At 42.7% G+C, this 12,594-nt stretch overlaps 1 protein-coding gene across 2 annotated transcripts in view; it reads left to right on the top strand.

The window, feature by feature from the left end:
• The window catches only part of GMIP (GEM interacting protein), a 71,150-nt gene that overhangs the window by 40,635 nt on the left and 17,921 nt on the right, over nt 1-12,594 (top strand). For both annotated transcript variants that reach the window (XM_083185030.1, XM_083185031.1), the window contains 2 exons: nt 6,926-7,116; nt 8,647-8,756. In XM_083185030.1, coding sequence (XP_083041156.1) covers nt 6,926-7,116; nt 8,647-8,756 — 301 coding nt within the window. The remainder of the gene's footprint in view (nt 1-6,925; nt 7,117-8,646; nt 8,757-12,594) is intronic.

Below are 12,594 nucleotides of genomic sequence, written 5' to 3'. Positions count from 1 at the left end.
TAACTGTTTGTCTACCTAAACAGAACTGTGCAAGGATAGCACAATCCCTCAGCTTAGAAGTTTAGTATCGATCTCGCTATTTGCACTCGCTTTTCATAATGTGTGCCTTGCCTATATTAAGGTATGCCTATCCCCATGCCAATCTACCCATGAAAAGAGACAAGAAGTGGCCAAATGTAATAAGGTGGGAGAATCAGAAACGGAGAGATTTTTGGAGAGTTTCCATCATCAGTTCACGGTGTGCAGCATAATGTGTAATGGGCATTACTGTCTGGGTCATATTGTGTAAGGGGCATTGCGGTGTGCGGCATAATGGCCCTTATTCTAATTTACTCGCAAAGGCAAATTCCTTCTCAAATGGCCAAAACCATGTTCACTGCAGGTGGGGCAGAGAGATTTATATTTGGGTGGGGTTTTACTTCAAAGTGAGATCTATCTTGCAATTAAAGCAGCCAGTATTTACCCTGCACAGAAAAATATAACACCCAAATCTAATTCTCTTTGCACAAGTTACATTTGCCCCTCCTGCAGTGCACATGGTTTTGTCCATTTAAGAAGGAATTTGCCTTTGCAAGTGAACTAGAATAAGGGCCAATGTGTAATGGGCATTACAGTCTGCAGCATATTGTATAAGGGGCATTATGGTGTGTGGCATAATGTGTAATGGGCATAACGGTGTTATTGGTTCTATCATGCTGCCATGACCCTTCACCACAAAGCCACACCACTACATTTTTGTTTATATAGGGGACATCAATTCCCATTCTGTCGTAGGGCACCAAAATGTCTACTTACAGCACTGGTATAAGCGCCACTACTACTGTGGGCATTAGGTGTAAGGGGCAAAGGTGAACTATTTGCACTACTATATGATGCAGTGTAATGTGAATAAGATTGTAGTATTATTTGGAATGTGTGGCCATGCACCTTCTTTGTGAAACCACACCTCTTTCTTTCCACACGCTGTTCCTGGGAGGGCGCACATTTACACTTTGCATGGGGGCGCCGAACACCCTAGTACTGGCCCTGAGTGTGAGCATAACACAATTTTTTGTATGAAACCAAGAATATAATACCGTAGCAATTTTGGGTCTGATGTCATACAATAAGTGAGATAAAAATACTAGCTGGTATTGATACAGAAATGGAAAATTTCTCTACTTAACAAATAAACGCAGACTCAACTAATAAAGGTATTCCTTAAAAATAATACAGCTCTGAAAGTCTAAATCTATTATAAGAGAATGAGGAACTTCCACATACTTTGGTGTGAGACAGATATAGCAGGCCTTAAGATCTGCGGGAATACATTTAAAAAATGTTAACGGTTTCTCTCTGGGTGATAGATTTTGCACTCTAAACGGTGTTGCTAATTGTCCCTTTCAACTTTGATTTATAACTTTTTGTTTTTTGTGCATGAGAAATAAGAAGTGAAATTATCAGATCCATTTCCATTTGAAGAGTATCTGGAGAAAAAAATCTAGCTATAACGGGTGAACATTCCCATCTTATGTACAGCGCTGCAGACCACTAGTGGCGCCTTATTGATAAAGTATAATAAGGGGTGTGGTTTTGCTGTGCATTCCTGAAAGGGGAGTTGCTGCGTGTTCCTGAAAGATCCGTGCCCTTGGGCATGGTTTCATAGGAATGTTCGCACCCATGTAGCTACTCCCCCTTTTCACCACTGTCCCTCTGTCTCTTCTGAATAGACACTGTGCACATGCTCACAGCATCTATTCATCACTGTGACAGAGGGACTCCCAACTGCCCCCCACCGCCGGACACTGATAAAAAAAGGTATGCAATGTGGACAACAGATGTTACAGCTCCGTGCAAATGTTGAAATTAAACACGTGCCAATCAAGAAAAAAAATATATATCTTTAGATAGTCATATTAACTTTTTCACATGACCTATCCCTTCTATGTACACTACTGTTCAAAAGTTTGGAGTCACTTAGAAACTTGGCAGTCTTTTCTTGTTCTTCTAAATGAAGGCTATGTGAGAAATTGCCAAGAAACTAAACATTTCATACAATGGTGTGTACTACTCCCTTCAGAGAACAGCACAAACAGGCTCTAACCAGAGTAGGAACTGAAGTGGGAGGACCTGGTGCACAACTGAACAAGAAGATAAGTACATGAGAGTCTCTAGTTTGAGAATTAGACACCTCAAAGGTCCCCAACTGGCAGCTTCATTAAATGGTACCTGCAAAACGCCAGTGTCAACGTCTACAGTGAAGTGACAACTATAGGATGCAGAGTGGCAAAGAAAAAGCCATATCTGGGACTGGCCAATAAAAGAAAAAAAATAATATGGGCAAAAGAACACAGCCAGAGGAGGATTGGAAAAAAGTATTTTGAACAGTCAAATCAAAGTTTGAGGTGTTTGGATCACACAGAAGAACATTTGTGAGATGCTGGAAGTAAAAATATGCTGGAAGACTGCCTGACGCCATCTATCAAGCATGGTGGAGGTAATGTAATGTAAGTAGGAGATTTGTACAAGGTAAAAGGCATTTTGAATAAGGAAGGCTATCACTCAATTTTGTAACGCCACACCACACCCTGTGGACAGCGTTTGATTGGAGCCAATTTCCTCCCCCAACAGGACAATGACCCAAAGCACACCTCCAAATTATGCTAGAACTATTTAGGGAAGAAGCAGGCAGCTGGTATTCTGTCTTTAATGGAGGGGCCACGCAGTCACCAAATCTCAACCCTGTTGAGCTGTTGTGGGAGCAGCTTGACCGCAAGAAGTGCCCATCAAGCCAATCTAACTTGTGGGAGGAGCTTCAGGAAGCGTGGAGTGAAATTTCTTCAGATGACTTCAGCAAATTATCAGCTAGAATGCCAAACATCTGAAATACTGTAATTGCTGCAAAAGGAACATTCTTTGATGAAAGCAAAGTTTGAAGGACAAAATTATAATTTCAAATGAAAGGCAGTATTTTTTAACCTTGCCAATGTCTTGACTATATATTCTACTCATTTTGCAGCTCATTTGATAAAAAAAAAATACTGTATTTATGTAAAACACGAACGGTAGTGTATAACCCCGCAAGTTGATTGTGTTTATTGTCTGTGTGTGAGAGAGATATGTTATTATTACGCAAAACTAATTTTACTGTGAGCTCAACTTTTATTTCACCTTGGTTATGTTTAGATTTACACCCTGGCCTGTAATCAGACTTGAAACATTTCTGTTATTCAATTATTAAACCACACAGTAGCTACGATTGTGTATCAGCCTTTAGATTTCACTAATTGCCACGGTATGTGTAATTAAGAACAAAGTGTCTTGCCAAACAACCTTTCAGACTCTGCAGGGTAATGATGACACACTGAGGTGTTTTGTTTCAAAGAACATCTTAAGGTGCATACACACTGAGTGATTTTCGCCCGACCAAGCAATTTTTCCCTGGGTGGGCGGCTTTCCATAGCAGGGCGCTATGAAAAGCTGTCCACCCTGCCGCTCAATTGCTGGTAATACAGCAAATGAAAGGCAGCGGCTGGCAATTATGCCGGAGCGTTCACTGCCCAGCCATACACTCTGAGTGGCTTTTGAGCTGAAAACAGCTCAAAAAGTATAAGAGAGCTGCTTTCAGCTCAAAATCATCCAGTGTGCATGGTCCTGTACTGTCCTCAAAAACACGATAATAAATTCACAGCCAATAGGTATACACTAACACAGCCAGTAAGTATACACTAACACAGCCAGTAGGTATACACCAACACAGCCAGTAGGTATACACTAACACAGCCAGTAAGTATACACTAACACAGCCAGTAGGTATACACCAACAGAGCCAGTAGGTATACACCAACACAGCCAGTAAGTATACACTAACACAGCCAGTAAGTATACACTAACACAGTCAATAGGTATACACTAACACAGCCAGTAGGTATACACTAACACAGCCAGTAAGTATACACTAACACAGCCAGTAGGTATACACCAACACAGCCAGTAGGTATACACTAACACAGCCAGTAAGTATACACTAACACAGCCAGTAAGTATACACTAACACAGTCAATAGGTATACACTAACACAGCCAGTAGGTATACACTAACACAGCCAGTAAGTATACACTAACACAGCCAGTAGGTATACACCAACACAGCCAGTAGGTATACACTAACACAGCCAGTAAGTATACACTAACACAGCCAGTAGGTATACACCAACAGAGCCAGTAGGTATACACCAACACAGCCAGTAAGTATACACTAACACAGCCAGTAAGTATACACTAACACAGTCAATAGGTATACACTAACACAGCCAGTAGGTATACACTAACACAGCCAGTAAGTATACACTAACACAGCCAGTAGGTATACACCAACACAGCCAGTAGGTATACACTAACACAGCCAGTAAGTATACACTAACACAGCCAGTAGGTATACACCAACAGAGCCAGTAGGTATACACCAACACAGCCAGTAAGTATACACCAACAAAGCCAGTAGGTATACACCAACACAGCCAGTAAGTATACACTAACACAGCCAGTAAGTATACACTAACACAGTCAATAGGTATACACTAACACAGCCAGTAGGTATACACTAACACAGCCAGTAAGTATACACTAACACAGCCAGTAGGTATACACCAACACAGCCAGTAGGTATACACTAACACAGCCAGTAGGTATACACTAACACAGCCAGTAGGTATACACCAACAGAGCCAGTAGGTATACACCAACACAGCCAGTAAGTATACACTAACACAGCCAGTAAGTATACACTAACACAGTCAATAGGTATACACTAACACAGCCAGTAGGTATACACTAACGTAGCCAGTAAGTATACACTAACACAGCCAGTAAGTATACACTAACACAGCCAGTAGGTATACACCAACAGAGCCAGTAGGTATACACCAACACAGCCAGTAAGTATACACTAACACAGCCAGTAAGTATACACTAACACAGCCAGTAAGTATACACTAACACAGCCAGTAGGTATACACCAACAGAGCCAGTAGGTATACACCAACACAGCCAGTAGGTATACACTAACACAGCCAGTAAGTATACACTAACACAGCCAGTAGGTATACACCAACAGAGCCAGTAGGTATACACCAACACAGCCAGTAAGTATACACTAACACAGCCAGTAAGTATACACTAACACAGTCAATAGGTATACACTAACACAGCCAGTAGGTATACACTAACACAGCCAGTAAGTATACACTAACACAGCCAGTAGGTATACACCAACACAGCCAGTAGGTATACACTAACACAGCCAGTAGGTATACACTAACACAGCCAGTAGGTATACACCAACAGAGCCAGTAGGTATACACCAACACAGCCAGTAAGTATACACTAACACAGCCAGTAAGTATACACTAACACAGTCAATAGGTATACACTAACACAGCCAGTAGGTATACACTAACACAGCCAGTAAGTATACACTAACACAGCCAGTAAGTATACACTAACACAGCCAGTAGGTATACACCAACACAGCCAGTAAGTATACACTAACACAGCCAGTAAGTATACACTAACACAGTCAATAGGTATACACCAACACAGCCAGTAGGTATACACCAACACAGCCAGTAGGTATACACTAACACAGCCAGTAAGTATACACTAACACAGTCAATAGGTATACACTAACACAGCCAGTAGGTATACACTAACACAGCCAGTAAGTATACACTAACACAGCCAGTAGGTATACACCAACACAGCCAGTAGGTATACACTAACACAGCCAGTAAGTATACACTAACACAGCCAGTAGGTATACACCAACAGAGCCAGTAGGTATACACCAACACAGCCAGTAAGTATACACTAACACAGCCAGTAAGTATACACTAACACAGTCAATAGGTATACACTAACACAGCCAGTAGGTATACACTAACACAGCCAGTAAGTATACACTAACACAGCCAGTAAGTATACACTAACACAGCCAGTAGGTATACACCAACAGAGCCAGTAGGTATACACCAACACAGCCAGTAAGTATACACTAACACAGCCAGTAAGTATACACTAACACAGTCAATAGGTATACACCAACACAGCCAGTAGGTATACACCAACACAGCCAGTAGGTATACACCAACACAGCCAATAGGTATACACCAACACAGCCAGTAGGTATACACCAACACAGCCAGTAAGTATACACTAACACAGCCAGTAAGTATACACTAACACAGCCAGTAGGTATACACTAACACAGCCAATAGGTATATACCAACACAGCCAGTAGGTATACACCAACACAGCCAGTAGGTATACACTAACACAGCCAATAGGTATACATTAACACAGCCAGTAGGTATACACTAACACAGCCAATAGGTATACATTAACACAGCGAATAGGTATACACCAACACAGCCAGTAGGTATACACCAACACAGCCAGTAGGTATACACCAACACAGCCAGTAGGTATACATTAACACAGCCAGTAGGTATACACTAACACAGCCAGTAGGTATACACTAACACAGCCAATAGGTATACACTAACACAGCCAGTAAGTATGTGCTAACACAGCCAATAGGTATACACTAACACAGACAGAAGTATACACTAACACGGCCAGTAGGTATACACCAACACAGCCAGTAGGTATACACTAACACAGCCAGTAGGTATACATTAACACAGCCAGTAGGTATACACTAACACAGCCAGTAGGTATACACTAACACAGCCAATAGGTATACACTAACACAGCCAGTAAGTATGTGCTAACACAGCCAATAGGTATACACCAACACAGCCAGTGGGTATACACTATGCCTTGTACAGTTTTTATTATGTTTATGTATCGCTTAGTGTAACCTATCTGTATCTTTTGCTATGTATGGTGCCCTATAAATACATGCTAATAACAATATCTACTGGCAGGTGACACAGAATCTCATGCGTATGAAACAGTCCCAGTGTGAATCGGTCCCATTTGGGTATAGGAATTTGTTCAGCACGAGTGAACCGTACGAAGTTGGAGACCGATATCTTCAGTTCATCTTGACCTTACCACGAAAGCACATAGAGGCAGAGACATATACCTTCCAGGAGTACATCACCACAGCCCAAAGGTGATGTCACCAGACAGAGAGAAAATGTACCTGCTGTGATATCCTCCAGCACCCAAACGTCATCACAGAGCACTTCAATTTTATCACGTAATACCCCCAAACCCCAAGCTCTTTGGTGATCCTACTCCACTCACGCTAATAGTCACTACAGTGAGGCATCAAAGGTCCCAATGTACTCCTGCAGTCTGCACATAGACATGTAAAGTTTATATGCATTACATAAGACAGCTATGCACGGGGGGGGGGGGGGGGGAGATGATCATGTAATTTCATGTAATAGAGATAATGGAGTATGTGAGAACACAATAGCCAATATATGACTTTTCCCCAAGACATTACTGTAATGGGCAGCAGAGTAACTAGAAATTGTGCCCCCCTGCCCAAAAAAAATCTGGTGCCCCTCTCCATACATACATTTATAATTATTTTTTTGCTTTTTGTCAAGGGGTTCATGCTCATTGCCATGGGTTACATACTCGTAGCTAGGGGTTTCATGCTCATTTCCAGGGGTTTCTTTTTCATTGCAAGTGGTTTTTTGCATGTTACCAGTGGGTTACATGCTCATTGCCAGGGAATTATATGCTCATTGCCAATGGTCAATGATATACAAACAACCTCTTATTACATATTATATTATAATGTAATGATAGCATAGTGCATTTGCACCCTCTCTCTCTGTGTAACCCATTTATTCTCAGCAGATGGCACCTTTCATTACTGAGGGTGTGCAATTTAGAGCCAATTTCCCCCAGTGATATACTCTACCCAGTAGGACCTCTAGCATCTATCCGTCTGCCAGTAGGACCTCTAGCATCTGTCTCCTCAAACTGTTGGCCATTCCATTGGAATCCGAAGAGAGCTTGCATCCCCAGAGCACTGGCTCTTTAAAGACACCACTGTTACGACACTGAGTAGGGGCTAAATGTAATAGCCTCCGAGTTCTGGGGGTGCTGGACTTTTGTAAGAGTCTTCCAGTTTTTTAAAGCAGCAATCGGTATACTTAAGGTATAGCACAAATAGGCGAGGATCACTGGGTTGACCATAATTAGGTTGATGTACAAGAGGTCAACAGGGTCAATAAGTCCACATGTAAAAGGTAGTCACCTGAAAAGGCCGACAGTTACAAAGGTCGACACAGTCAAAAGTTCAACATGGAATTGGTAGACATAAATTTTGGCACATTTTTTGTTTTCTTGAGTGCCATTTAACATTTGACATTTTAAACCAGATGACCCCAATTAGTGTACCACTCTGCTTGCAATGCTTCAGGCAAGGTGCCTCTCTTTACTACTGCTGCACTAGTTTTCCCAGGCTTAGTTCATATGATGAAAAAGTTGAAGAAAAAAAAGTTGTATCAAAAATATCTGTATCGTAAATGGTCACATCAACCATTTGAACCTGCTGACCTTAAGCATCTACATGTCAACCTTTTGACCATGTTAACCTTTTGTACCGGTTGAACTAGTGTGGTTGACCTATTATCTGGAACCCAGCAAAAACATACTGATGGTTTTTGTGATGACTATACAGGTCGCCATCTGGTGGCAGAAGAAAGAATGCGGTGCATCTGGTCCGAGTGTCATCTTCCTTATCTGACTTGAATTTGAAAATCGATGAGACTACAACAAGGATCTCTCCAGGTGAGTGCGTGTGTTATGTTTTGTTTTTTTATCAGATTTTTTTCCATTTTAACAAAACAGCAAAAGTTTATAAAAATCCTGCAAAATAATTAAATGTTACATAATAAAATAACAAAAATAAGTTAACCAAGTTGTACTTTACACATGGCCATATAAAACGCATGCTCAATCATAATCGTACCTACTCATATATTATATTATATACATTATATCAACTGTAATAAGTAGAGACAGGATTATATGCAACATAAAAAGCTCGAAATATGCATGCAAATATGCATGAAAAATACTTAAAATATGCATGAAAAGCGTCAAAATATGCTAAATAAAAAATACAAAATAAAGTGAAATTTTATAGTTTTTTATTTAAATCAGCATACAATTAGTAAGTAGTAAATGACCCCCAGCAGTATACCCCACATAATGCCCCCAGCAGTATACCCCACATAATGCCCCCAGCAGTATACCCCACATAATGCCCCCAGCAGTATACCCCACATAATGCCCCCAGCAGTATACCCCACATAATGCCCCCAGCAGTATAACACACATAATGCCCCCAGCAGTATACCCCACATAATGCCCCCAGCAGTATAACACACATAATGCCCCCAGCAGTATAACACACATAATGCCCCCAGCAGTATAACACACATAATGCCCCCAGCAGTATAACACACATAATGCCCCCAGCAGTATAACACACATAATGCCCCCAGCAGTATAACACACATAATGCCCCCAGCAGTATAACACACATAATGCCCCCAGCAGTATAACACATATAATGCCCCCAGCAGTATAACACAGATAATGCCCCCAGCAGTATAACACAGATAATGCCCCCAGCAGTATAACACAGATAATGCCCCCAGCAGTATAACACAGATAATGCCCCCAGCAGTATAACACAGATAATGCCCCCAGCAGTATAACACAGATAATGCCCCCAGCAGTATAACACAGATAATGCCCCCAGCAGTATAACACAGATAATGCCCCCAGCAGTATAACACAGATAATGCCCCCAGCAGTATAACACAGATAATGCCCCCAGCAGTATAACACAGATAATGCCCCCAGCAGTATACCCCACATAATGCCCCCAGCAGTATAACACACATAATGCCCCCAGCAGTATACCCCACATAATGTCCCCAGCAGTATAACACACATAATGCCCCCAGCAGTATAACACACATAATGCCCCCAGCAGTATAACACACATAATGCCCCCAGCAGTATAACACACATAATGCCCCCAGCAGTATAACACACATAATGCCCCCAGCAGTATAATACAGATAATGCCCCCAGCAGTATAACACAGATAATGCCCCCAGCAGTATAACACAGATATAGCCCCCAGCAGTATAACACAGATAATGCCCCCAGCAGTATAACACAGGTAATGCCCCCAGCAGTATAACACAGATAATGCCCCCAGCAGTATAACACAGATAATGCCCCCAGCAGAAGTGCACATAATGCCCCCAGCAGAAGTGCACATAATGCCCCCAGCAAAACCGCACATACTGTAATGCCCCAGCAGAAACTGTGCTGTAAGTTACACTCACCATTGCCATCCGTTGGTTGAGGTCAGTGTTGTGTCCAGAAGCACCACTGTTCGGGGCCTCCAGCACCCGTGTGGCGCGCAGTGATTCCCCGCGTGTCAGCAGAGGTGGACAGCCTGTCAGCGCGGAGGGCAGCCTGTCAGCGCGGCGGGCAGCCTGTCAGCGCGGCGGGTGTGGGATGTATCTGGAAGAGCCTACAGTACACACTGCGGCGTATCAGCTCTTCCACCCACATCCCACCCCCCGCCGCGCTGACAGGCCGCTCAATCCATTCCTCTGATGGGCGATTCTGTCAGCCTATCAGCGGCGTTTCCTCACATAAAGAAAAAAAAAGTCAGGAAGTGAGGGTGAACGCTCCGCGCCGACCGCGCTATGCCAAATATGCACCATCAGGACATTTAGGTCAGATATGCAATTTCTGCTAAAAATTGGGCAAATATGCAAATGCATATGCAAATATGCAAATTCATATAATCCGGTCTCTAGTAATAAGGATGCTGTGTATTGGAAGTATGTACACATTAACTCAGAACTTATTCACCACTGTTTTATTTTGTTGATCACTGCAAAACAGTAGCTTTCACAGAGTAAATGTTCACAGCTCACTAAAAGAGACCTACTCCCTAGTCACTAAGTGGCATTGGTCATACAGACATATTGCATTAACAAGCATTATATACCATAGATCAGGGTTGCCGACTTTAACATTCTCCTCTCCGGGAGAAGCCCGGAGAGGAGAGTTTCAGCAGCCGTTCAGGGGCGGGGCTTACGAGTGACATCACTAAGCCCCGCCCCATACTGTTAAAAGCAGCTAATTCAGGGATCTCCATGGATGGGGGCGGGGCTAAAATGACACGATTGTGCCGTTTTAGCTCCGCCCCCTCCTCTGAGACCCGAGGATTGCGGCATTTTAATGCCGCGATCCGGGGGGTCCCCCCTGAATCCGGGAGGGTTTCCCACCCTTCCGGGGGCCGGGAGGGGGTACCCGATTTTCGGGAGACTCCCGGAAATTCCGGGAGGGTCGGCAACCCTGCCATAGATTCCTTCTCCCCCTGATTGACATGCAAACATCCCTCCCACCTTGTCTTTAAAAGGGAAATATTCACATATGTTCTGATTTAATCAAACCAACAAGCAGAAAAAACACACATTTTATCCTTCAAATGCATGACTTCCCTGGGTTTACTAGCTAAACACCCAGATTTAATTTGTAGCACACAGCACCTTTTGGCCACATATACCTTCACCTAGCATTAACAAGTCCAGCAACACAGACCTCGTTGTTTATGTAATGTCGTGCGAAGTGCAAATTACAGTTCCAGGACAGGGTAACTGCATTCTTATGTAGGATCACAGGCCTATGTGCTCCACTGTCATAGTTGTGCGCACATTGAGTGTTAGATGTGCACAGGCACCCCCTAATGCTGTGCCCACCCTTATGAACACCTCTGCCGCTAGCAATACCAGCAATATCTTTAACCAAAAACTTTATTTTTTATTTTTTAGAAGCGCCCATCAATCAATAATGTGTGTTTGCATTGTTAATTGTACTAGACCATTGTCATATCAATACATACCTGTGTCATCCAGATATGTTTATGACTGTATTTGCATGTACTGTTACACAGAGTAATTAGAAGATTACAACTGAAATAGGCAGGAGATTATGGTGTGTCAGAGAGACTTTTTATATTGTAGCGAGTGCCAATAGATGACGGAAGACACCCCTTTGATGGTGCACCCCCTAATAAAATGTGCTGGGCACGCCTATGTCCACTGTAAACTGAAAAGGAACCACCTAGGAAACTTGCCATACACCACTCAATTTTCTCTGTATCCATTATAATTAAGCATGGTCTGTGATTAAGGAGAGCTCTCTCCCCAGCAAATAGTAGGGAAGTGCCTGCATGGGCTGCTGTATAGCAATACACTCCTTCTCTACTGTAGCAAATTTCCCAGCAACAACTTCCTGCTGAAGTTCAATACAAGATGTTTCATACCTTCCAAAATTTAGAATATGAGATTTGGAACCCACCCATAAAGGGGACATGGCCTTGCCAAAAAGGAATGTGGCTTGCAATCACAGCATTCCTCTGAAGCAAGTTTTCATCAATATGAGCTGCTGGCCATGTCCCCTGTACCTCTGTCTCTAGTGAAAAGATGTTGTGCAAATGCACACAAGTTGGGGGCACTGGCAAATCTAGAAATATGGTAATAAGTGGTCCCAGACTCAACTACTCACTTATGTGGGATTCTTGCTCGGC

Source organism: Crinia signifera, chromosome 4, assembly GCF_055691185.1.
Source record: "Crinia signifera chromosome 4, ASM5569118v1, whole genome shotgun sequence".
Classification (NCBI taxonomy): domain Eukaryota; kingdom Metazoa; phylum Chordata; class Amphibia; order Anura; family Myobatrachidae; genus Crinia; species Crinia signifera.
Note: the sequence above shows the minus strand (reverse complement) of the source record. Positions and strands in the feature narration are given on the sequence as shown.